Source organism: Cherax quadricarinatus, chromosome 21 (assembly GCF_038502225.1).
Source record: "Cherax quadricarinatus isolate ZL_2023a chromosome 21, ASM3850222v1, whole genome shotgun sequence".
Classification (NCBI taxonomy): Eukaryota; Metazoa; Arthropoda; class Malacostraca; order Decapoda; family Parastacidae; genus Cherax; species Cherax quadricarinatus.
In genome coordinates, this window is record NC_091312.1 from 15,828,662 (window position 1) to 15,855,990 (window position 27,329).

General features: G+C 39.2%; 1 protein-coding gene across 2 annotated transcripts in view; it reads left to right on the forward strand.

Annotated features, from left to right (window-relative positions):
* Atg16 (Autophagy-related 16) overlaps positions 1–27,329 on the forward strand; it is a 161,323-nt gene that overhangs the window by 50,516 nt on the left and 83,478 nt on the right. For both annotated transcript variants that reach the window (XR_011392265.1, XM_070087261.1), the window contains exons 6-8: positions 14,170–14,308; positions 17,208–17,313; positions 21,472–21,617. Coding sequence is in view for 1 of the 2 variants with exons in the window: in XM_070087261.1 (XP_069943362.1) it covers positions 14,170–14,308; positions 17,208–17,313; positions 21,472–21,617 (391 nt within the window). In the remaining variant the exon portion in view is untranslated. The remainder of the gene's footprint in view (positions 1–14,169; positions 14,309–17,207; positions 17,314–21,471; positions 21,618–27,329) is intronic.

A 27,329-nucleotide genomic window follows, 5' to 3' on the forward strand; every position in this document is an offset into this window, starting at 1 on the left:
AATAAACTGTAGAGTTGATATTAGCATTACGTATATTGAAGTGTATCTTTTCTGCCTCCAAAAGCAGGAATTCCGCCAGAATGGATTAATATCTTTATAGTTAATTTAAATGAGGAAAATTGACTCAGCATACAAACAAATCAGGGTACGAACAAGGTCACGGAGCGAATTAAGTTCGTAAGCTGAGGTTCCACTGTATATGCATATAATATTTCCTTATTGTGGTACAGATAATTAGTCTTCTATTTATGTACTACCGTCCTGCCAAGTGAGTGTAAAACGAAAGCCTGTAATTGTCTTACATGATGGTAGGATTGCTGGTGTCTTTTGTCTGTCTCATAAATATGCAAGATTACAGGTACGTCTTGCTACTTCTACTTACACTTAGGTCACACTACACATACATGTACACGTTTATTTATACACACTCATCTGAGTTTTCTTTGATTTTATCTTAATAGTTCTTGGTCTTATTACTTTTCCTTTTATATCCATGGGGAAGTGGAATAAGAATCTTTCCTCCGTAAGCCATGCGTGTTGTAAAAGTCAACTAAAATGCCGGGAACAATGGGCTAGTAACCCCTTTTCCTGTAAAGATTACTAAAAAGAATAAGAAGAAGAAAATTGTCAAAGTGGGAAGTCTGAATGTGCGTGGATGTTGTGCAAATGATAAGAAAGAGATGATTGTGGATGTTATGAATGAGAAGAAACTGGATGTCCTGGCTTTAAGTGAAACAAAGCTGAAGGGGGTGGGAGAGTTTCAATGGAGAGGAATAAATGGGATTAGGTCAGGGGTTTCAAATAGAGTTAGAGCTAAAGAAGGAGTAGCAATAATGTTGAAGGATAAGCTATGGCAGGAAAAGAGGGACTACAAATGTATAAATTCAAGGATTATGTGGAGTAAAATAAAGATTGGATGTGAAAAGTGGGTTATAGTAAGCGTGTATGCACCTGGAGAAGAGAGAAGTGTAGAGGAGAGAGAGAGATTCTGGGAAATGTTGAGTGAATGCGTGGGGAGTTTTGAATCAAGTGTGAGAGTAATGGTGGTTGGGGATTTCAATGCTAAAGTGGGTAAAAATGTTATGGAGGGAGTAGTAGGTAATTTTGGGGTGCCAGGGGTAAATGTAAATGGGGAGCCTTTAATTGAGCTATGTGTAGAAAGAAATTTGGTAATAAGTAATACATATTTTATGAAAAAGAGGATAAATAAATATACAAGGTATGATGTAGCACGTAATGAAAGTAGTTTGTTAGATTATGTATTGGTGGATAAAAGGTTGATGGGTAGGCTCCAGGATGTACATGTTTATAGAGGGGCAACTGATATATCGGATCATTATTTAGTTGTAGCTACAGTTAGAGTAAGAGGTAGATGGGAAAAGAGGAAGGTGGCAACAACAAGTAAGAGGGAGGTGAAAGTGTATAAACTAAGGGAGGGCTAGTGCAAAGATGAGTAGTGGGGGGGTTGAAGAGGGTTGGAATAGTTTTAAAAATGCAGTATTAGAATGTGGGGCAGAAGTTTGTGGTTATAGGAGGGTGGGGGCAGGAGGAAAGAGGAGTGATTGGTGGAATGATGAAGTAAAGGGTGTGATAAAAGAGAAAAGGGTAGCTTCCGAGAGGTTTTTACAAAGCAGAAGTGTTATAAGAAGAGCAGAGTATATGGAGAGTAAAAGAAAGGTGAAGAGAGTGGTGAGAGAGTGCAAAAGGAGAGCAGATGAAAGAGTGGGAGAGGCACTGTCAAGAAATTTTAATGAAAATAAGAAAAAATTTTGGAGGGAGTTAAACAAGTTAAGAAAGCCTAGGGAAAGTATGGATTTGTCAGTTAAAAACAGAGTAGGGGAGTTAGTAGATGGGGAGAGGGAGGTATTAGGTAGATGGCGAGAATATTTTGAGGAACTTTTAAATGTTAAGGAAGAAAGGGAGGCGGTAATTTCATGCACTGGCCAGGGAGGTATACCATTTTTTAGGAGTGAAGAAGAGCAGAATGTAAGTGTGGTGGAGGTACGTGAGGCATTACGTAGAATGAAAGGGGGTAAAGCAGCTGGAACTGATGGGATCATGACAGAAATGTTAAAAGCAGGGGGGGATATAGTGTTGGAGTGGTTGGTACTTTTGTTTAATAAATGTATGAAAGAGGGGAAGGTACCTAGGGATTGGCGGAGAGCATGTATAGTCCCTTTATATAAAGGGAAAGGGGACAAAAGAGATTGTAAAAATTATAGAGGAATAAGTTTACTGAGTATACCAGGAAAAGTATACGGTAGGGTTATAATTGAAAGAATTAGAGGTAAGACAGAATGTAGAATTGCGGACGAGCAAGGAGGTTTCAGAGTGGGTAGGGGATGTGTAGATCAAGTGTTTACATTGAAGCATATATGTGAACAGTATTTAGATAAAGGTAGGGAAGTTTTTATTGCATTTATGGATTTAGAAAAGGCATATGATAGAGTGGATAGAGGAGCAATGTGGCAGATGTTGCAAGTATATGGAATAGGTGGTAAGTTACTAAATGCTGTAAAGAGCTTTTATGAGGATAGTGAGGCTCAGGTTAGGGTGTGTAGAAGAGAGGGAGAATACTTCCCGGTAAAAGTAGGTCTTAGACAGGGATGTGTAATGTCACCATGGTTGTTTAATATATTTATAGATGGGGTTGTAAAAGAAGTAAATGCTAGGGTGTTCGGGAGAGGGGTGGGATTAAATTATGGGGAATCAAATTTAAAATGGGAATTGACACAGTTACTTTTTGCTGATGATACTGTGCTTATGGGAGATTCTAAAGAAAAATTGCAAAGGTTAGTGGATGAGTTTGAGAATGTGTGTAAAGGTAGAAAGTTGAAAGTGAACATAGAAAAGAGTAAGGTGATGAGGGTATCAAATGATTTAGATAAAGAAAAATTGGATATCAAATTGGGGAGGAGGAGTATGGAAGAAGTGAATGTTTTCAGATACTTGGGAGTTGACGTGTCGGCGGATGGATTTATGAAGGATGAGGTTAATCATAGAATTGATGAGGGAAAAAAGGTGAGTGGTGCGTTGAGGTATATGTGGAGTCAAAAAACGTTATCTATGGAGGCAAAGAAGGGAATGTATGAAAGTATAGTAGTACCAACACTCTTATATGGATGTGAAGCTTGGGTGGTAAATGCAGCAGCGAGGAGACGGTTGGAGGCAGTGGAGATGTCCTGTCTAAGGGCAATGTGTGGTGTAAATATTATGCAGAAAATTCGGAGTGTGGAAATTAGGAGAAGGTGTGGAGTTAATAAAAGCATTAGTCAGAGGGCAGAAGAGGGGTTGTTGAGGTGGTTTGGTCATTTAGAGAGAATGGATCAAAGTAGAATGACATGGAAAGCATATAAATCTATAGGGGAAGGAAAGAGGGGTAGGGGTCGTCCTCGAAAGGGTTGGAGGGAGGGGGTAAAGGAGGTTTTGTGGGTGAGGGGCTTGGACTTCCAGCAAGCGTGCGTGAGCGTGTTAGATAGGAGTGAATGGAGACGAATGATACTTGGGACCTGACGATCTGTTGGAGTGTGAGCAGGGTAATATTTAGTGAAGGGATTCAGGGAAACCGGTTATTTTCATATAGTCGGACTTGAGTCCTGGAAATGGGAAGTACAATGCCTGCACTTTAAAGGAGGGGTTTGGGATATTGGCAGTTTGGAGGGATATGTTGTGTATCTCTATACGTATATGCTTCTAAACTGTTATATTCTGAGCACCTCTGCAAAAGCAGTGATAATGTGTGAGTGTGGTGAAAGTGTTGAATGAAGATGAAAGTATTTTCTTTTTGGGGATTTAATTTCTTTTTTTTTTGGGTCACCCTGCCTCGGTGGAAGACGACCGACTTGTTGAAAAAAAAAAAAAAAAAAAAAAATTCAAAAATACTTTAAGCAGGAAAACCTTTGTATATTTTGTCATTTCACCAGTGTTGGAGCTTCATCAAGTACAGTAAAACCTCAGTTTTTGTGATTAATTCGTTCCAGAAAGTCTGACGAAAACCAAATTGTATGAAAACTGAAGCAATATTTCCCATAAGAAATTATGTAAATCCAATTAATCTGTTCCAGACATCCAAAAATATTAACAAAAAATACATTTTATAGAGAATAAGTATAGTTTTCCATACAGAAAATCAATGAGAAATAAATATAAATGACTAATGAAACTGATTAATGAGCATTTAACCCTTAAACTGTCCAAACGTAAATCTACGTCCACGTCCGGGGGGGCTCTGAATGTAGATCTATGTTTTTTTACGTGCTTTCAAATGGAGAAAATCAAGGTCGGAACACTACGCACGTGAACGTAGATCTACATTTGGACAGTTCAAGGTTAAACATCACTTTTACCTTTATTGAAGACTCTTGTTGGCGTATGGAAGACTGCAAGGAGGGGAGAGGGAAGAGTAGAGGTTATTGTATGGAAGGAGAATCCCCTTTCATAAGAACTTCAGGTATCAAGGCCCTATCCAGGGTTACTTTCCTTAAATAACAGAAAAAGGCACAATACCGTGACTGGAACGATACACAAATATTTTTTTTTTTTTTATTATCACACTGGCCGATTCCCACCAAGGCAGGGTGGCCCGAAAAAGAAAAACTTTCACCATCATTCACTCCATCACTGTCTTGCCAGAAGGGTGCTTTACACTACAGTTTTTAAACTGCAACATTAACACCCCTCCTTCAGAGTGCAGGCACTGTACTTCCCATCTCCAGGACTCAAGTCCGGCCTGCCGGTTTCCCTGAACCCCTTCATAAATGTTACTTTGCTCACACTCCAACAGCACGTCAAGTATTAAAAACCATTTGTCTCCATTCACTCCTATCAAACACGCTCATGCATACCTGCTGGAAGTCCAAGCCCCTCGCACACAAAACCTCCTTTACCCCCTCTCTCCAACCTTTCCTAGGCCGACCCCTACCCCGCCTTCCTTCCACTACAGACTGATACACTCTTGAAGTCATTCTGTTTCGCTCCATTCTCTCTACATGTCCGAACCACCTCAACAACCCTTCCTCAGCCCTCTGGACAACAGTTTTGGTAATCCCGCACCTCCTCCTAACTTCCAAACTACGAATTCTCTGCATTATATTCACACCACACATTGCCCTCAGACATGACATCTCCACTGCCTCCAGCCTTCTCCTCGCTGCAACATTCATCACCCATGCTTCACACCCATATAAGAGCGTTGGTAAAACTATACTCTCATACATTCCCCTCTTTGCCTCCAAGGACAAAGTTCTTTGTCTCCACAGACTCCTAAGTGCACCACTCACTCTTTTTCCCTCATCAATTCTATGATTCACCTCATCTTTCATAGACCCATCCGCTGACACGTCCACTCCCAAATATCTGAATACATTCACCTCCTCCATACTCTCTCCCTCCAATCTGATATTCAATCTTTCATCACCTAATCTTTTTGTTATCCTCATAACCTTACTCTTTCCTGTATTCACCTTTAATTTTCTTCTTTTGCACACCCTACCAAATTCATCCACCAATCTCTGCAACTTCTCTTCAGAATCTCCCAAGAGCACAGTGTCATCAGCAAAGAGCAGCTGTGACAACTCCCACTTTGTGTGTGATTCTTTATCTTTTAACTCCACACCTCTTGTCAAGACCCTCGCATTTACTTCTCTTACAACCCCATCTATAAATATATTAAACAACCACGGTGACATCACACATCCTTGTCTAAGGCCTACTTTTACTGGGAAATAATTTCCCTCTTTCCTACATACTCAAACTTGAGCCTCACTATCCTCGTAAAAACTCTTCACTGCTTTCAGTAACCTACCTCCTACACCATACACTTGCAACATCTGCCACATTGCCTCCCTATCCACCCTGTCATACGCCTTTTCCAAATCCATAAATGCCACAAAGACCTCTTTAGCCTTATCTAAATACTGTTCACTTATATGTTTCACTGTAAACACCTGGTCCACACACCCCCTACCTTTCCTAAAGCCTCCTTGTTCATCTGCTATCCTATTCTCCATCTTACTCTTAATTCTTTCAATAATAACTCTACCATACACTTTACCAGGTATACTCAGCAGACTTATCCCCCTATAATTTTTGCACTCTCTTTTATCCCCTTTGCCTTTATACAAAGGAACTATGCATGCTCTCTGCCAATCCCTAGGTACCTTACCCTCTTCCATACATTTATTAAATAATTGCACCAACCACTCCAAAACTATATCCCCACCTGCTTTTAACATTTCTATCTTTATCCCATCAATCCCGGCTGCCTTACCCCCTTTCATTTTACCTACTGCCTCACGAACTTCCCCCACACTCACAACTGGCTCTTCCTCACTCCTACAAGATGTTATTCCTCCTTGCCCTATACACGAAATCACAGCTTCCCTATCTTCATCAACATTTAACAATTCCTCAAAATATTCCCTCCATCTTCCCAATACCTCTAACTCTCCATTTAATAACTGTCCTCTCCTATTTTTAACTGACAAATCCATTTGTTCTCTAGGCTTTCTTAACTTGTTAATCTCACTCCAAAACTTTTTCTTATTTTCAACAAAATTTGTTGATAACATCTCACCCACTCTCTCATTTGCTCTCTTTTTACATTGCTTCACCACTCTCTTAACCTCTCTCTTTTTCTCCATATACTCTTCCCTCCTTGCATCACTTCTACTTTGTAAAAACTTCTCATATGCTAACTTTTTCTCCCTTACTACTCTCTTTACATCATCATTCCACCAATCGCTCCTCTTCCCTCCCGCACCCACTTTCCTGTAACCACAAACTTCTGCTGAACACTCCAACACTACATTTTTAAACCTACCCCATACCTCTTCGACCCCATTGCCTATGCTCTCATTAGCCCATCTATCCTCCAATAGCTGTTTATATCTTACCCTAACTGCCTCCTCTTTTAGTTTATAAACCTTCACCTCTCTCTTCCCTGATGCTTCTATTCTCCTTGTATCCCATCTACCTTTTACTCTCAGTGTAGCTACAACTAGAAAGTGATCTGATATATCTGTGGCCCCTCTATAAACATGTACATCCTGAAGTCTACTCAACAGTCTTTTATCTACCAATACATAATCCAACAAACTACTGTCATTTCGCCCTACATCATATCTTGTATACTTATTTATCCTCTTTTTCTTAAAATATGTATTACCTATAACTAAACCCCTTTCTATACAAAGTTCAATCAAAGGGCTCCCATTATCATTTACACCTGGCACCCCAAACTTACCTACCACACCCTCTCTAAAAGTTTCTCCTACTTTAGCATTCAGGTCCCCTACCACAATTACTCTCTCACTTGGTTCAAAGGCTCCTATACATTCACTTAACATCTCCCAAAATCTCTCTCTCTCCTCTGCATTCCTCTCTTCTCCAGGTGCATACACGCTTATTATGACCCACTTCTCACATCCAACCTTTACTTTAATCCACATAATTCTTGAATTTACACATTCATATTCTCTTTTCTCCTTCCATAACTGATCATTTAACATTACTGCTAACCCTTCCTTTGCTCTAACTCTCTCAGATACTCCAGATTTAATCCCATTTATTTCCCCCCACTGAAACTCTCCTACCCCCTTCAGCTTTGTTTCGCTTAGGGCCAGGACATCCAACTTCTTTTCATTCATAACATCAGCAATCATCTGTTTCTTGTCATCCGCACTACATCCACACACAAATAACCCGCACATAAAAGAGAGAAGCTTACGACGACGTTTCGGTCCGACTTGGGCCATTTACAAAGTCACACTTTGTCACACTTTCCTTCTTTGTCTTTTACTGGCACTGGACCCCCGTCACACAAAGAAATCTGTCAAGAGAGACCTGTTTCTGGCGTCTCTTTAAGATTTGCCTAAAATGGGACACTGCACTGTCATTGAACATGTTGCTGACACGGCTTGCAACAGCTTTGTTAGGGTGATATTTCTCCATAAAACTTTGCAACTCATTCCACTTTGCACACATGTCCTTAATCACTGAAGAAGGCACATTTTCACAATGCTTACTACTCAACGAGAAACAAAACCAGACCAAGTCAGAACGCATGGGATACTTTGTGTGGGCGCGGGCAGGCAGACACGTTTAGTATGGCGGACCATTGTCAACTCTATGAAAACCAAGCAGATGTACTGTATTATGCAAAGAAATTCATAAAAACAAGTTCTGTTAAGTGTACAAATAACTGAGGTCAGGTCAGGTGGTGGAGAGGTCAGCGATGACAGAGGTTAGACAGTACCAGGAGAGGGGAGGTCCAGGATATAAAAATCAGGTCATAGAGTTTTATGTTGATCTTGGACAATGTTTGTGATACCCTGTTGTTTTAATGATATATCAGGTTGACTTTTCTTGGTAAGTGAGGTGGAAGCACAGGTTATGAGAGACCATGCAGATGTTGCCAGTGTCATCCATTCTACATGCATACAGTGAATCTTGAGTTTAACAGAATAATGGGGGAGGAGACAGGTGGCCATTATTGGTGATTGTGGTGGATAAAGATGAGGTTGTTTTGCTGTGATCTTATCAATAACAGATATTTCTTTAACCAATGGACTTTGTTCATTGTTTCTGAGTCTGTTGACCTAGCAGATTTTGTCCTGTATTTCTGAAGTTTGTTAAATTGAAGTCCATTAAATTGAATGTTCCTAAAGGCCTTGTCTGCAAATTTTGGGCTATCTCACCAACATAGAATTTGTTAAAGTCCTTGTATGATATGCTGTAAACTCTTCTTGTGCTTATGGTTTTCTTCAGCTTGAAGTTTTGGAAAATTTCTTGTTGACTTGTGGAAAGAATGGTTACATCCATGGTTGCTTTATGAAGAGGGGTGATCTCAGTTACAATAATTATTACTATCGTTATTATCATGGGGGAACACTGAACCCATAGGGATTATACAGCAATTGCAATAGGTCCTGTGGGAACAACCAGCCACTGTTTGGTGTTGGCAATAACTCTTGGGTTTTTGTGTACCAAAATATTCACATGTGTTAGAAGACATTGAACAGTCTTTTGATTTTGGAAGAAAGTAATTCACAATGGTTGTTTTAAATAAGTATGTACAGTAGACTGTCGTTTAACATGGTTTTGTTTGGCATGTTTTGGTTATACAGGTCCGCCATCACAAATCCGGCAATCAGTTATTCGGTTCCTTCAGTTATTCGGCACTAATTTTGGCTAGCATAATTTCAAATTTCCAGGGTTGCCACACCAACCTGCTGGTACTGTTTGGTGGTGCTACTTGCTGCATAAGTCATTCCAATTTCTTTTTCTTCATTTATTGTTTTAACCTGCTTACTTTTAGCCCTAGCCATGGTTCCAATGAATAAAAGAAATGCTTCTCATTATGTAAAGCACCTACACAGTACATTATCCATTAAAGATAAGGTGACTTTGAAGCCACTGTCAGTTGCCATGAGCTCAGTCTCATGAAGCAGGAGAATATGACTCAAGAAATCGTAATGACACGATTGCAAATAAACCATATCCCCGGCCGGGATTGAACCCGCGGTCATAGAGTCTCAAAACTCCAGCCCGTCGCGTTAGCCACTAGACCAGCTAGCCACAATAAGATTCATCCAACTAGGTATATTTCTACACCATAGGAAGGTTAGCACAGGCACCTCTGTGACCACAAATGCAAGTTTTTACAGACGAATCTCCAGCTAGCGAGTCATGTTGACGGCAGTGAAGGGACTTGAGCTAGAGTTCGTCACGGCCACGCTAGCTGGAGATTCGTCTGTAAAAACTTGCATTTGTGGTCACAGAGGTGCCTGTGCTAACCTTCCTATGGTGTAGAAATATACCTAGTTGGATGAATCTTATTGTGGCTAGCTGGTCTAGTGGCTAACGCGACGGGCTGGAGTTTTGAGACTCTATGACCGCGGGTTCAATCCCGGCCGGGGGTATGGTTTTTCAGGAGAATATGCTTTATTATTACGCTAATATCAACACACAGCTTATTTGCCTTTCACAATTGATCTAATATGACATAAGAAACAATATAAATAACGTAAAATGTGTTAAATACTCCAGAATGAATAATATTTGGCATAACACTGAGCAGTTCGACAGAGTTATGAAGAGGATATGGTAAACAAATACCATTCTCCTATCCTTGTCTTGGTGGCTTATATTAGAGAAAACAGAGTATAGCACAGGGCTAACTATGATATACACTCGTACTCCACCATAAACATGAAACAAAAAAGTTATTTTCTCTATAGATTATCACACATAGCAGCATGTGTGTAGAGAACCTAGGATAACCCCAAAAAAGTCAACGTGGCTTATTTTTAGTACCTGGCTTGGATTAGACATATATGATTTTTGGCAAATATTTGATTCCCAGCCAGGGTAGAAACATTAGGCGTGTTTCTTTACACCTGTTGTCTATGTTTACCCATCAGTAAATGGGTACCTGGGTGTTAGCCGACTAGCGTGGGTGTTATCCTGGGACACTGACCTAATTTTCTTGAAATACTCAGCATAACAAGTGCCTTTCTATACAGTAGTATGTCACTCATATTGTAGATAGTGACCCTCGTATTGTAGATAGTCTTAATGACCCTCGTGTAGTAGATAGTCTTTTTAGTATGATAATAAGATGTTATCTTCATTATAGAATAATAAGAAAATATTATAACATTTATATTATAATAATAAGGTAAAAGGACCCCAATGGAAATAAGTCTGACTTGTGTACGAATGGTATATAATACCGACAAGATGAGATTAAGACACATGTGCAACATCTGGGTATCTTTATTGTAGACGTTTCGCCATCCAGTGGCTTTATCAATACAAATTCTGTCTTCAAGTTATGTCCTAGAATTTGTATTGATAAAGCCACTGGATGGCGAAACGTCTACAATAAAGATACCCAGATGTTGCACATGTGTCTTAATCTCAAGTCTGACTTTTTTGGGTTATCCTAGGTTCTCTACACATATGCTGCTATGTATGATAATTCTATGTAACTGTATTTGCGTATACCTGAATAAACTTACTTACTTACTGATGTCAGCTAGGCCTATATACCTCGTACATGTACGTGTAGTAAATAAAGATATTATAATTATTATTGTTATTATTATATTATTATTATTTTCTCAGTTGTTTGTTGGGTTATCTTATTCAAACTTGGGCAATGTATGATGGAAAGATACTTCTTAACGTACACCAAAAATGAAAGAAATGAGACCATAAATAGCGGAGTTCACTTCTCAGCCATTAGCGGCCGCTTAGCGGTATATTTTTGTATGGTTGTTATGGTTATATTCTCATTTTTTCAGTCTCATTTGATAGAATGAAAGATATATTACAGAAATAGATATGATTTTGATTGCTTTCATGACGAAAAGTATCTTGAAATTGCGCTCACAGTAGCGGAAATGTTCTATTCTTTAGCGAAGCTCAAGAGTAAACAAATGACATCACCGTCCAATACCTGTCTGCCTGCCAGTCCAAATTCCAGTACGGAGTCAAGAATGGATTGACATTATTTATACAATTATTACAATAATGCAGTAGTCTGCATAACAGTAAATCTTTTATTTTATTTTTTTTTTGTGAATAAAAATTCCAAATGGTAAGCAAGAGTAATATAAGAGGGGCCTGTAGCCGTGACTAATGAACAGAGAAAATGTTATTTTAGTGCCAGGAATGTCTACATTGTTTATTCTGGACCCTATTTTGAAATTGGCATCTGTTGAAATTTGTGTGAAATCGGCCAAATTGCCAATTTCTGACCGCTTTATTGGGTAGTTGAAATAAGTGAATGGGCGGTTTCTTGTACTCAGTTGACAGACTAGAAGTAAATAAGTTTATTCAGGTACATGTATACACAAATACAGTTACATAGATTATCATACATAGCAGTGTATGTATAGAGAACGTAGGATAACCCAGAAAAGTCAGACAAAGTGACTTATTTCCAGTACCTGGCTTGGGCTTCCCATATATGATTTTTGGCAAATATTTGTTTTTCTCGGCTGTTTGTTGGGCTATCCCATTGAAACTTGGGCAATGTATGATGGAAAGATGCTTCTTAGTGTACAACAAAAATAAAAATGACAGACGAGAAATAAGGGAGCTCACTTCTCAGCCATTAGCCGCCTCTTTGCAGTATATTTTCGTATGGTTTTTATGGTTGTATTCTCATTTTTTGGACTCATTTGATATAATGGAAGATATATTACAGAAATAGACATGATTTTGATTGCTTTCATGACGAAAAGTACCTTGAAATTGAGCTCAAAGTAGCAGAAATGTTCGATTTTTGCCGATGTTCAATGAACTGTGTAAGTCAAGTTGGTTAATTTTATTAAGTGTATTCTGACTTAACCACTCTGTAATTTGGCAAACTCAGTAATCCGGCACACTACAGGTCCCAATGATGCCGGATTTGTGATGGAGGGCATGTAGTACTGTTGAAGAACTGCAGCATATTTTTGTATAACACTTCGTAATATTAACTTAACATGGTTCAGTTTGCGGGAGGGGAAAAAATTTTGAGCGCTTTGCCCATGTGATACACGCTGTTTGGCTGTGGGTTAGGCCATTGAGTCAGTGGGGAAAACCTGCTGCCACCCTCTGCCACCCCTACCACCCTTGTCCCAGTCATCAGTTTGTGTGTAGTACATACCATCCTCTGCTAGGAGTTTATATCTTTTAATTGCCATATCTCCCAAACAGTCATGGGCACCCAGTAGGCATACAAATGTTGCTGAAAGTGGCAAGGAAAGGTTTAAGCGTTTAAGTTTTATTTAAGTCTAGAATTAACGAAGAAAATAGAGTTACGTATTAGACGAGATAGCCTGTCCCTGTAATGAGGTGTCACTTTGTGCACATAAAAACAATGAGGTAAATGTGAGTTTGTGTGATTACTGACTGACTTACTGACTGATTTACTGACATGACTGATTTACTGACTGACTGTATTACTGACTTGACTTACTGATTTTGACTGACTGACTTATTGACTTGACTTACTGATTTTGACTGACTGACTTATTGACTTGACTGACTGACTGATTTACTGACTGACTGACTTGACTAACTGACTGACTGACTTGACTGACTTACTGATGACTGATTTACTGACTGACTTGACTGATTTACTGACTGACTGACTAACTGACTTGACTGATTTACTGACTTGATTGATTTACTGACTTGACTGATTTACTGACTTGACTGATTTACTGACTTGACTGATTTACTGACTTGACTGATTTACTGACTTGACTGATTTACTGACTTGACTGACTGACTGACTTGACTGACTGACTGACTTGACTGACTGACTGACTTGACTGACTGACTGACTTGACTGACTTACTGACTTGACTGACTTACTGACTGACTGACTTGACTGATTTACTGACTGACTTAAAGTTGGAGTTTTTCAATGAAGAGGACCCTGAAATGGTGTATAGAGTAGCTGATGTCTTACTGTCAGTTGTATAATATACCACAGGGTAAAATAGTACAGAAATACATTACAGAATTTATGCACACTCTGGTACAACCATTGACTTCAGTACCAGAACCTCTGCCATCCACATCAGCCCAGTAGGGCCACAGCATAACTCTCCACTCTCCACAATTATCCACAAACACCAGCACCCACAATTTAAGGTAAGAAATACTATTATTTCTGTTGCATTTGTAATCTTAAGCAGTAAAAGTAACATAATACATCACAACAGTGAACTACAATTACATATTCTTTTTTATTTTTGTAAGATCTGGAGGTCTAAAAAAAAGTTGTTTGGCTTTTTTGGGGCTCCATGGAACGTAACCCTATTTTTCCCATGAGTTCTTCAGTTTGTCTAAAACGGTTTTAATCCTTAAACTGTCTATACGTAGATCTATGTTCACTCGCGTAGCACTCTGAACGTAGATCTGCATTTTATTTTACATACTTTCAAATATAAAAAAAAGTAGATCTAAGTTTGGAGCGCTACGTGAGTGAACATAGATCTATGTTTGGACAGTTTAAGGGTTAACTTAAACTGTGTTTTCAGGAACGTAACTACCATGTTAAACGACGATCTACTGTATTTCATTTAGCACTACTGCATATTTAGCTGCCTCATTGTTAAACATATTTGTGTTTATAGAACAGAAATTTTCTTGCATTATATCTTTTAGAAAACGACAGATGGTGCTTGAGGAACAACTTAAAGAAGCAGCTCGTGAGCCAAAACAAGTGAACACTGATGATAAGTTTGCTTGCTGTTCTCCCATCTGTCTCTCTGCTGTCCTGCCAGCCAAAGCCTACCTTAGATTTGTAAGTTTACCATTGAAAAAGTTTAGCATATCAAAAAATTGAAAAATAAGAATGTAAATATAGGGATTTAATAACAGATAAAAATAGAAGAAGATATTAGACGGGCTAGTGAGAGTATAGGCAATGGGGTCGAAGATGTATGGGGCAGGTTTAAGAATGTAGTGTTAGTGTTCAGCAGAAGTTTGTGGTTACAGGAAAGTGGGTGCGGGAGGGATGAAGAGCGATTGGTGGAATGATGATGTAAAGAGAGTAAGTAGTAAGGGAGAAAAAGTTAGCATATGAGAGGTTTTTACAAAGTAGAAGTGATGCAAGGGGGGAAGAGTATATGGAGAGAAAAAGAGAGGTTAAGAGAGTGGTGAAGCAATGAGAAAAGAGAGCAAATGAGAGAGTGGGTGAGATGTTATCAACAAATTTTGTTGAAAATAAGAAAAAGTTTTGGAGTGAGATTAATAAGTTGAGGAAGCCTAGAGAACAAATGGATTTGACAGTTAAAAATAGGAGAGGAGAGTTATTAAATGGAGAGTTAGAGGTATTGGGAAGATGGAGGGAATATTTTGAGGAATTGTTAAATGTTGATGAATATAGGGAAGCTGTGATTTCGTGCATAGGGCAAGGAGGAATAACATGTTGTAGGAGTGAGGAAGAGCCAGTTGTGAGTGTGTGGGAAGTTCGTGAGGCAGTGGGTAGAATGACAGGGTAAAAGGCAGCAGGGATTGATGTGGGATAAAGATAGAAATGTTGAAAGCAGGAGGGAATATAGTTTGGGAGTGGTTGGTGCTATTATTTAATAAATGTATGGAAGAGGGTAAGGCACCTAGGGATTGGTAGAGAGCATTCATAGTTCCTTTGTGTAAAGGCAAAGGGGATAAAAGAGAGTGCTAAAATTATAGGGGAATAAGTCTTTTGAGTAAACCTGGTAAAGTGTATGGTAGTTATTATTGAAAGAATAAAGAGTAAGACAGATAGTTGGATAGCAGATGAACAAGGAGGCTTTAAGAAAGGTAGGGGGTGTGTAGACCAAGTGTTTACAGTGAAACATATAAGTGACCAGTATTTAGATAAGGGTAAAGAGGTTTTTGTGGCATTTATGGATTTGGAAAAGGCATATGACAGTGTGGATAGGGGGGCAATGTGGCAGATGTTGCAGGTGTATGGTATAGGAGGTAGGTTACTGAAAGCAGTGAAGAGTTTTTACAAGGATAATGAGGCTCAGGTTAGAGTATGTAGGGGAGAGGGAGATTATTTTCCAGTAAAAGTAGGCCTTAGACAAGGATATGTGATGTCACCATGGTTGTTCAATATATTTATAAATGGGGTTGTAAGAGAAGTGAATGCTAGGGTCTTGGCAAGAGGTGTGGAGTTAAAAGATAAAGAATCAAACACAAAGTGGGAGTTGTCACAGTTGCTCTTTGCTAATGACACTGTGCTTTTGGGAGATTCTGAAGAGAAGTTGCGGAGGTTGGTGGATGAATTTGGTAGGGTATGTAAAAGAAGAAAATTAAAAGTGAATATTGGAAAGAGTAAGGTTATGAGGATAAAAAAATTAGGTGACAAAAGATTGGATATCAGATTGGAGGGAGAGAGTATGGAGGAGGTGAATGTATTCAGATATTTAGGAGTAGACGTGTCAGCGGATGGGTCTATGAAGGAGGAGGTGAATCACACAATTGATGAGGGGAAAAGGGTGAGTGGTGCACTTAGGAGTCTGTGGAGACAAAGAACTTTGTCCGTGGAAGCAAATAGGCGAATGTATGAGAGTATAGTTGTATGAACACTCTTGTATGGGTGTGAAGCATGAGTGATGAATGTTGCAACGAGGAGAAGGCTGGAGGCAGTGGAGATGTCATGTCTGAGGGCAACGTGTGGTGTGAATATAATGCAGAGAATTCATAGTTTGGAAATTAAGAGAAGGTGTGTGAGTACCAAAACTATTATCCAGAGGCCTGAGGAGGGGTTGTTGAGGTGGTTCGGACATGTAGAGAGAATGGAACAAAACAGAATGACTTTGAGAGTGTGTAAATCTTCCAGCAAGCATGCATGAGCGTATTTGATAGTGAATGGAGACAAATGGTTTTTAATACTTGATGTGCTGTTGGAGTGTGAGCAAAGTAACATTTATGAAGGGATTTACGGAAACTGGCAGGCCGGACTTGAGTCCTGGAGATGGGAAGTACAGTGTCTACACTCTGAAGGAGGGGTGTTAATGTTGCAGTTTTATAACTAGTGTAAAGCACCCCTCTGGCAAGACAGTGATGGAGTGAATGATGATGAAAGTTTTTTCTTTTTCGGGCCACCCTGCTTTGGTGGAAATCGGCTGATGTGTTAATAAAAATAATTAGCTAATGAATAGTGGACAGTTGTTAAAGCCAGATCACTTTGTATTCAATGTGAAATTGATTTGTGAAAATATTTGTCAACAAAACAAAATTACTACTTTTCTTCAGCAGTCCTTTTATGTGGAACTTACTAAATTTATTAGCTTAAAGGACAGCTGTGGAGAATATATATTTGCTCAGTGATCCCAAAATCTTGAGGATAATTAAAGCATGGGACAATAGTGTCCTTTTTTGCTAGATTTTTTAAACTCTGTACTCCTCTGTGTTTGATGCAGTTCATAACTAAAGGGTGTTCACTGTTTTAGTATTTTACAATATTGGTGTGAATGAGGTATTATATAACAAATTTTAAGGGGGTTCTCATGAGACACAAAGGTAGCAAGGTTTGTCACTGGAGGCAAAATTGGAAATGTATCTGTCTATATTTTGTATATTGGTACTGACCTTTTTTTATGGGTGCATTGCAGCAAGGAAGAGATCAGAGAAACTGAAAATGTATAGTGATTAATGATTTTTTTTTTTTTTTTTTTTTTTTTTTTTTTTTTTTTTTTACATTTGACCAGGATGCCCATGATGGAGAGGTGAATTGTCTTTGCTTCAGCCCCCAGGGAAAAATAATAGCAACTGGAGGTGGTGACAGAAAATTGAAGCTGTGGGATATTAGCCGTGGTTAGTATTACATAATCATTAAAATATTACTGTATTGCTGTATTACTGTGATTGCTGTTGTCTTTTTTCTGTCTCATAAACATGCAAGATTTCAGGTATGTCTTGATACTTCTACTTACACTTAAGTCACACTACACATGCTTGTACACTAGACCAGTCCAAAAATACATGTTAATTTTAAAACTTTAAAGTGCACTCCACAATGTAATTTTTATTCCACTATATGAGCCTGTTCTTTGTGCCAAAATTTGGTCCATTTCATGCATATTTAAGGGTTGCGCAAAACTTCATCTTTGGTTTCCTTCTATCACAGATGGCATCCTCAGCACCGAGCACACAAAGTGCATCAGAATGGTGGTTAGTAGGGTGACCCCTCGAGTTTTTCTCAACTGCCTGGCTTCTGATGCATGTCACAATTCTTTCACTTGAAGCAGAACCTACTTTCACTTTTCATTGCCTTGATCTGTGTCTGGTTCTGGAACAAGGCTCTGCGTAGCGTGCAAGCCCCTCACAATGACTTGGACTTCCTCCAAACCCTTCGAACGTACACTACACACACAAATAACGAATGCTGCTTCCATCACCTTTGCATGCCATCTCTGGTATCTGGCAGAGCATCTGGTTGGATTGGTGTTCCTCGACGAGAAAGTGGACATTACGACAAAGTCCAAGATGGTAACCAACCTTGAGTGGGAAAAGAAACCAGGGTACCCCCATCGCTTGCAAGGTGCCCCAGAAATCAGAGTTGGACTGGAGGAGTTCATGACTAAGAGGACACTGAAGATGTTTAGCATCATTGCTGTGCAGAGGAAGGGGAAGGAAAAATCTTCCTTCTTGAATGAAGACCCCGAAATGTGGGAGACGAACACAACATTCCTGGAAATGAAGAAGTTTGCGGGCTTTTTGAAGGTTGTGAACAATGCAGCAGAAAGAACTGTTTCTTGTGTTCAGAACTTCAACGTGTTGCTGACCAAGGACAAGGAGCCTTATGGTAGATCATTGTCACCGCTTCCTTGGTCCAACCAAGGAGAGACTAATGAAGGAGGGTGATTGTTGAATTTTAGAGGGACGGATTGAAGTCCCACCTTATTTTATCATTCAAGTAGGCATGAGGAAGCAGTATTACGAGCGAATGAGTGCAGCAAGCAGAGCGACATCTTACTGGCAGTTGGTGTGACAAACGAGTGACCCGACATGACCTGACCCGACTTGACACTACCAGATGCTTTTGAGAGGCTAATAACTTTTTTTCCTATATAAGATAAAGACCTAATTCCTTTTGAATCTGATAGTCTCATGAAATAAATTATGTTACTAACCATTTGTTTCGCTGAAATTCCATGGGAACCCCCCAGAAAACCACGGTGTTTGGCCAAATTTCAATGTTTGTTCAACTTGAGAAGCGATTTATTTTCTGTTTTGACACTTTTTTTTTACTGAATTCAAAAGAGAAAAGATGGGAAAATACAATTAAGAATTTACATTAACATTTTTTTCAACTTTTATTGGAGAAATTGGCTGGGGAGAACACCTATTTTCAGTGATTTTTCAGTTGAATACACACTCCAATGGTTGGTGAAGGTCGATTAAAACCGATGATTTCTCATCCAAGAATTCATGACAAACATGTGCTTTATTTAAATAAAGTGGTACCTCCTCTTCAATGCACAAATAATCGCTTGCTGGTTATTGATTCAGTCATTCTGCTTTCAGAGAAAATTGGAGCTATGCTATGCAAAAGAGGAACAAAAATTAAAATTTCTTCAGTTTCTCTTCTGTCAGCAAGAGATTCCTTTTTGTGTGACCCCTAAAATTGAATGAAATTTCCTGAAAATTGGTCTGAATTTTACTTAGGAACAGCGTAACAAAATAAAACTTGTGGAGCGAACAATTTCACAACTTTATTTTTTTGGACCAGTCTAATGTATACATTTATGTTTACACACTCATCTGAATTTTCTTTGACTTTATCTTAGTTAGTGCAAGTATGGGTAGTGGGGGAATTGAAGAGGGATGGGATAGTTTTAAAAATGAAATATTAGAATGTGGGGCAGAAGTTTGTGGCTATAGGAGGGTGGGTGCAGAAGGAAAGAGGAGTGATTAGTGGAATGATGAGGTAAAGGGTGCAGAGTGGTTAGGTTAGAATACACTTGACCCAGTGGTGATATTTAGGCATCGGCGATTTCACCCAATTTACGCCCTATTTTTGGCCCATTTCATTCTTCCAGTTGGCCACACTCAAAGCTATTTCACTAGTATTCCTTCTATTCTGTCGATTGAGTACAAGAAACCGCCCATTTATCTATTTCAACTACCCAGTAAAGTGGTCAGAAATTGGTAATTTGGTCAATTTCACACAAATTTCAAGAGATGCCAATTTCAAAATAGGGTCTAGAATAAACACTGCAGACATTCCTGGTACTAAAATAACATTTTCTCTGCTCATTAGTCATGTCTCCAGGCCCCTCTTATATTACGCTTGCTTTCCATTTTGAACTTTTATTCATACAAAAAATAAAAGATTTACTGTTTTGCTCACTACTGTATTATTGTAATATTTGTATAAATAATGTCAAACCATTTGTGACTGCATATTAGACTGGCCAGTTGGACACGTATTGGATGATGACGTCATGTGTTTACTCTTCAGCATAGGCAAAAATCAGACATTTCCACTATTTTGAGCTCAATTTCAAGGTGCTTTCCATTGTGAAACCAATCTAGATCATATGTATTTCTATAATAGTATATCTTCCATTCTATCAAATGAGACAAAAAAAAAAAAATGAGAATACAACCATAAAAATCATACAGAAATATACTGTACCAAAAACATGGTCACAGCTTTTTTCTAATTATGCACTCTGTGCTGCAGGATTTTTTTTATATAGTGCATACTTACCACACAGACCTATTCTTTCGTATGTAGGCCCAAATTTACCGGTCACAGCCTATCTGAGTGAGCTGAGCTCATGGTGACCGACAGTGAATTCAAAGCCAGCTTATCTTTTATGGACGTTGTTCAGTGTATGTGCTTTACATAATGAGAGGCATTTCTTTTATTTGTTGGAACCATGGCTAGGGCTAAAAGTGAACAGGTTATAACAATAAATGGAGAAAAAGAAATTGGAATGACTTTTGCAACAAGTAGTGCCACCAAACAGTAGTGGCAGGTTGGTGTGGCAACCCTGGAAATTTGAAATATGGTAGCCGAAATTAATGCTGGATTATTGATGGAACCAGATTACTGATTGCCGGATTAGTGATGGCTGACCTGTACCAAAATTGCAAACAAATCACAGGATGGGTAGGTTTAAACTTCACCCATTCTGTGATTTGAAAGGAATTTTTTCAGAGTGCAGATTTTGAACCGACCACTTTAACATTTTTCATATATAAATTGTTATATTTCCTATAGGAAAACATATTAGAATGCTTCTCTAATAATCAGTGTATAATATAAAACAACTAAAATGCCATGGGAAAAGGGCTGTATGTCTTCTGTAATTATTAACTATAAAGAGAAAGAAGGAAATTAATTTTATATTCTGTGGTCACCCTTGGTTGGAAATAGTCTGTTAGCTAAAAAATTATGATGCATCTTTCCTGTGTGCACATAGCAAGGGGTACACTTTAGGAGCTGGAAGTAAAATGGTGATTCTTTGCTATATCACACTGTACTGATTAGTAACCTGTTCTGTTTTCTCCACCACCACATTATTATTTCACTGAATTTTTTTTTCATATTGCTTTGTACCTGTCTAGCATTTTCTGCATTTTCACTTTAACATTCACACTCGTATATGCTTTTATCCTTATTGAGGCAATATTCAATTTTTAAAATGTTGTATAACACAGCAGATGAATTGGGAAGAACTTATTTAATAATTGCCAAACCAGCATGTAGAATCTTTTAATAAATACTTAGTTTTTCATTAGACAAAAATGTTTTTGACATTAATGATTTTAAATTTTTGGGACAGTTAACACAGAGGGAACAAGGCATCAAAGATAAATAGAGTAAAATACTGTAAGGCATACAAAAAGAACAAAATTTTCTTTTAGATAATTTTTAGAATTTAATGTGACTTCATGCAATTTTAAAATGATATATTTCATATAAATTTATGTAAGAGATGTATTTAACAAATCCACTAGGAATAAATGCTGAAGCCAGAGGATTGTTGACGGGCAGCAATGCAGGAGTAACATCTATAGATTTTGATGCAGAAGAATCTCTCATCGTAGGTGCCTCAAATGACTTTGCCAGCAGAGTGTGGACTGTTGTAGATCACAGATTAAGAGTAAGTGTTCTAATTCTGATTCTTTCTTAAATTTCTCATTTCCACATTATTGACTTCACTTACTTTTGTTCATTTGAAACCATTGTAGTATTTGAAGCAATGGAAACTGCTGCTACACCATAATGGAGCATTTGGTGGGAGACACCTGGATAGAGAAGGAAGAGAGAGGGATACACCTGGGTAGAGGAGGAAGAGAGAGGGATACACCTGGATAGAGGAGGAAGAGAGAGGGATACACCTGGGTAGAGGAGGAAGAAGAGAGATAGAGAGAGAGGGGGGGGGGAGCAATTTCAATCACACATGAAAAATATTAAATCCAGTTATGCAGGGTAAGAGTAACTGTCAGAAAACTTTTCATCAAATAATTTAGTAATTAAAATATTTAAAAGTATTGTACATGCATTTACTTTTTGACTGCTATCTCAACTGGCCTTTGGAATTACAGATCAGATAGTCCAACTGTTATTACTAAAAATAATTTTTTTACTAATGAAAGTTATTTAAAAGTTATCCATGTTTAAGTAAACCTAGAAGTATTTTAAAAAGGAAATTTTTTTTATTAATTTTCTAATTCATAAATTTTTTTTTGTTAAACTGGCCATCTCCCAAAAAAGCAAATACAGTGGACCTCCGACGCACGATGTTCCCAACATACGTTAAAACTGACCTACGATGCTTTTCAGCATAAAAATTTGACCCCGACGTATGTTGAAAAACTCGACCTACAGCATTCATCCGGTCCGCATCAACATGTCTGTCCGCCTGAGCGCGCCTCAGCTGGCCTGCCTTCAGTTAGTGTGCCAATGTTTACAAGCCAGAGTGGTTGTTCCCAAGCATACATTCGGAATATTTTGTATTATTCCAGTGTTTTTAGTGCTTCTAACTGCTAAATAAGCCACCATGAGCCCCAAGAAAGCTTCTAGTGCCAACTCTGTGGTAAAAAGAGTGAGAAATATTATCGAAATACTATCGTACCACGGTCAGCTGCTGTAGCACCGTCAGCTGCTGCTGTAGCACCATCAGCTGCTGCTGCTGCTGTAGCACCGTCAGCTGCTGCTGCTGCTGTAGCACCATCAGCTGCTGCTGCCGCTGTGCCACCGTCAGCTGCTGCTGCTGCTGTAGCACCGTCAGCTGCTGCTGCTGCTGCTGTAACACTGTCAGCTGCTGCTGCTGTAGCACCATCTGCTGCTGCTGCTGTAGCACCATCAGCTGCTGCTGTAGCACTGTCAGCTGCTGCTGCTGCTGATGTAGCACCATCAGCTGCTGCTGCTGTTGTAGCACCATTGTTGGTGTGTCTTATTGAGAATATCGAGAAACAATTAACCTCAGAGGGTTAGCCACCCAGGGTAACCCAAAAAAAGTCAGTGTGTCATCGAGGACTGTCTAACTCATTTCCATTGGGGTCCTTAATCTTGTCTCTCAGGATGCGACCCACACCAGTCGACTAACACCCAGGTGAACAGGAAAAACTGCCTGGAACTAGTGCTTATATTGGTGAATTTAAGGCCAGCAAGGTTGGTTTGAAAGATTTAAGAATTGTAGTGGCATACACAGTGTGATAAGGCCTGTTCTGGAAGAAAATGCCAAACAGGACCTACATTACTCAGGAGGAAAAGGCACTCCCAAGACACAGTGTGTCAGCATAGTTGCTGATCCCCTTACATGTGTTGTATAGCTTATCTGAGTATCATAGTACCATCCTGTATAGCTTATCTGAGTATCATAGTACCATCCATATGTTTTATATAGACGATCCCTTACTAGGCCTAGTGACTGTTTGTGTGATGTCACGTGATGCGCATGTGTACGTGAGTACCTCTGTAACTTCCTCAGTCCACGGATAGACCTACAACAGGCAACAAGGCAGGCTGGGCCTCCCTTACCACAGTCTGACAATATATAGTGTTACCATCCAACAAGTGTGTATCTCTTCAACCCTCGTTATCTCCTTTCGAACCCTCACGATAAGTGTCTCATCAGTCATTGCTGCATCTTCAATAAAGGTAGTGTCATTTATTCTTCATTTAGTAGAGTAGAAAATGTATATTTCATGTGTTAAATTTTTTTTTTCATACTTTTGGGTGTCTTGCACGGATTAATTTGATTTCCATTATTTCTTATGGGGAAAATTAATTCAACCTATGATCATTTCATCTTACGATGGGCTCTCAGGAACGGATTAATATCGCAGGTCGGGGGACCACTGTATTTACCATCATTCAATAACTGCCATGCCAGAAGTGTGCAGACATCACAATTCATGTGACCTTCTGAACTGCATCATATCCAACTTTCAGAAAGGAGTCGTATTTTTCTACCTCCTGTCAAAGGCTTACTTTTACTGGAAAATACCCCTTAACTCTTCTAATAGTACTGTATACCTTAATGGGTGTACTCAACAGGCATATTTCTCTATAATTCTTATATGTACAAATGAACTTTTCATGCTTTCTGCCAGTCCTTAGGCACCTTTCTTTCATCCATGTGTTGAACAAGTACACCATCCACTCCCAGGTATGTTGATACCTTTGATATACCTTTGAAGAATTTCGAGAGTATATCTACTCTGAGCCCGGCCATGGGCCAGGCTCGTCTGGTGCTCGCCTGGTCAACCAGGCTGTTGCTGCTGGAGGCCCACTGCCCCACATATCCATCACAGCCTGGTTGATCTGGCACCTGGTGAAGATACTTGTCTAGTTTCCTCTTGAAGGCTTCAACACTTGTTCCAGCAGTGTTTCTGATATCTTCTGGTAAGATGTTGAAAAGTCTGGGACCCCGGATGTTGATACAGTGTTCCCTTATTGTCCCCACCGCACCCCTGCTCCTCACTGGGTTTATTTTACACTTCCTCCCATATCTCTCACTCCAGTATGTTGTTATGGCAGTGTGCAGATTTGGGACCAAGCCCTCAAGTACCTTCCAGGTATATATTATGTACCTCTCTCTCCTCCGCTCCAATGAGTACATGTTCAAGACTTTCAGGCGTTCCCAGTAGTTTAGGTGCTTTACTGGCTCAATGTGAGCCATAAACGATCTTTGTATTTGTTCCAGCTCCGATATTTCTCCTGCCCTGAACGGGGTCGTCAGCGCTAAGCAATATTCTAAGTGAGGGAGCACTAGTGATTTGAAGAGTGTCACCCTCGGCATTGTTTCCCTTGTTTTGAAAGTTCTCAGTGCCCACCCAGTCATCTTCCTGGCTGTCGTGATCGTTGTCTTGTTATGGTCTTTAACCCTTTCAGGGTCGACATGCCCTCTCAGAGACTTGTTCTCAGGGTCGGCCAAATTTAAAAAAAAAAAAAATTCTTATGAAAAGATAGAGAAACTTTTCCCGATCATAATGACACCAAAAGTATGAAATTTGATGAAAAACTTACGGAATTATGCTCTCGCGAAGTTAGTGGTCTCGACGATGTTTACCCATCGGCGATTTTGCCCACTTTGAGCCCTATTTTCGGCCAATTCCAGTGTACTTGTCGACAAAAATCATTTCTAGTATTTCGCTAGAACTCCATTTTTTTTATCGAATGAGTACAAGAAACTACCCATTTACCGATTTCAACTATCCAATACAGTGGTCAGAAATTAGCAGTTTTGCCAATTTCACACAAATTTCAAAAGATGCCAATTTCCGAATAGGGTCCAGAATAAACAAGAAAGACATTTCTGGCACTAAACTAACATTTCCTCTGTTCATTAGTCACGTCCCCACTCCCCTCTTACATTCTTTTGCTTTCCACTTTGAATTTTTATTCTCGCAAAAAAATAGAAGATTTACTGTTATGCAGACTACTACATTAGTGTAGAAATGGTATAAATAATATCAGTGCACTTGTAAAAGAATATTAGACTCGCCAGTTGATGTGAATTGGATGCATAGCATGATCTGTTTACTTTTGAACTTTGATAAAAATCGAACATTTCTGCTACTTTGAGCTCAATTTCAAGGTACTTTTCTTTGTAAAACCAGTCAAACTCATCTCAATTTCTGTAATATGTCTTCCATTTTATAAAATGAGACCAGCAAAACTAGAATACAACAATAAATACCATACAAAAATGCAGTGCAAAGTCGCTGTTTTAATCCAAAAACATGGTCAAAGTTTTTTTTTCTCATTACGCACTGTGTGCTGCAGGATTTTTTTTTATAATGCGCACCCTGACCACATAGACCCATTCTTTCATATGTAAGCCTACCAGCTTTCTCTCACTAGATTTGAGGGTGCTAGAATTTAGGCATACTAGTACATCAAAAACCCTGGTGCGTCAGCCATACTAGTACGGCTGAAACCCTGAAAGGGTTAAAAGAAAGGTCCGCTGACATAATTATTCCTAGGTCTTTTACGTGTTCCTTACATTCTATTTGGTGACCCTCTTGAGTTTTGTATATAGTGCTCCTTTTGAGTTCTTCATTCTTTCCATACCTAAGCAGCTGGAACTTATCACCATTGAACGTCATGTTGTTTTTCACTGCCCACTGGAAAACCCTGTTTATGTCTTCCTGTACTTTTTCAGTATCCTCTACCGTACTGACTTTCATGTTTATTTTAGTGTCATCTGCAAATGATACAAAAGTGTGCCGGGTGTTTTTGTCTATGTCTGCTATGAGGATGAGGAACAGCAGAGGTGCCAGGACAGTGCCTTGGGGCACTGAGCTTTTGACCTCGCTGATGCTGGATCTTGCCCTGTTCACTACTACTTTTTGTGTTCTGTGTGTTAGGAAACCGAAAATCCATCTGCCTACCTTCCCGTAATGCCCATGGCCTTCATTTTGTGCGCTATCACTCCATGATCGCATTTGTCAAACGCCTTTGCAAAATCTGTGTAAATCACATCTGCCTTTTGGTCGTCTTCCAGTGCCTCCGTAATTCTGTCATAATGGTTCAGCAGCTGTGGCAGACATGATCGTCCTGCTCTAAAACCATGCTAGTTCGAGTTATGTTGGTTGTGCTGGTCCATGAAATTTGTAACCTCCCGTCTCATCACTCTTTCGAAGATTTTTATGATGTGAGAGGTTAGGGCTACTGGTCTGTAATTTTTAGCTAGTGCTCTAATGCCTCCCTTGTGCAAAGGAGCTATGTCTGCACTCTTTAAGGCCTCCGGTATTTCACCTAGATCTAAGCTCTTTCTCCAAAGAATACTGAGGGCTCGTGCTAGTGGTACTTTACACTTCTTTATAAATAGAGCATTCCATGAATCTGGTCCAGGTGCTGAGTGAGTGGGCATGTTTTCCATTTCTTTTTCGAAATCTATTGGATTTGTATTACTGTCAGTTAGTTGGTCTGTGCGGCTTTCTTCTGGAGTGAAAAATATTTCTGCATTTTCTACCTTGCTATCATTTAGTGGGCTGCTGAACACCGACTCATACTGTTCTTTTAGGATTTCACTCATTTCCTGTTCATCGTCAGTATATGAGTCTCCTCTCAGTAGTGGTCCAATTCTACAGGTAGTTCTTAGCTTGGATTTTGCGTAGGAATAGAAATATTTTGGGCTTCTTGCAATATCCTGTATGGTCTTTTGTTCCCTTTGTACTTCTTCTGTGAGGTATGACATCCTAAGTTTTTGCTCAAATTCAGTGATCTCTCTGCTAAGTCTATCTTTCCTCTGTTGTAGCATATTTGTGTTTTTAAGCAGTTCGGTAACCTGTTTTCTTCTGTACCATTTCCTATGCTCTCTCTCTATATCTGATCTTCCTCTGGGTTTCCTCAATGGTAC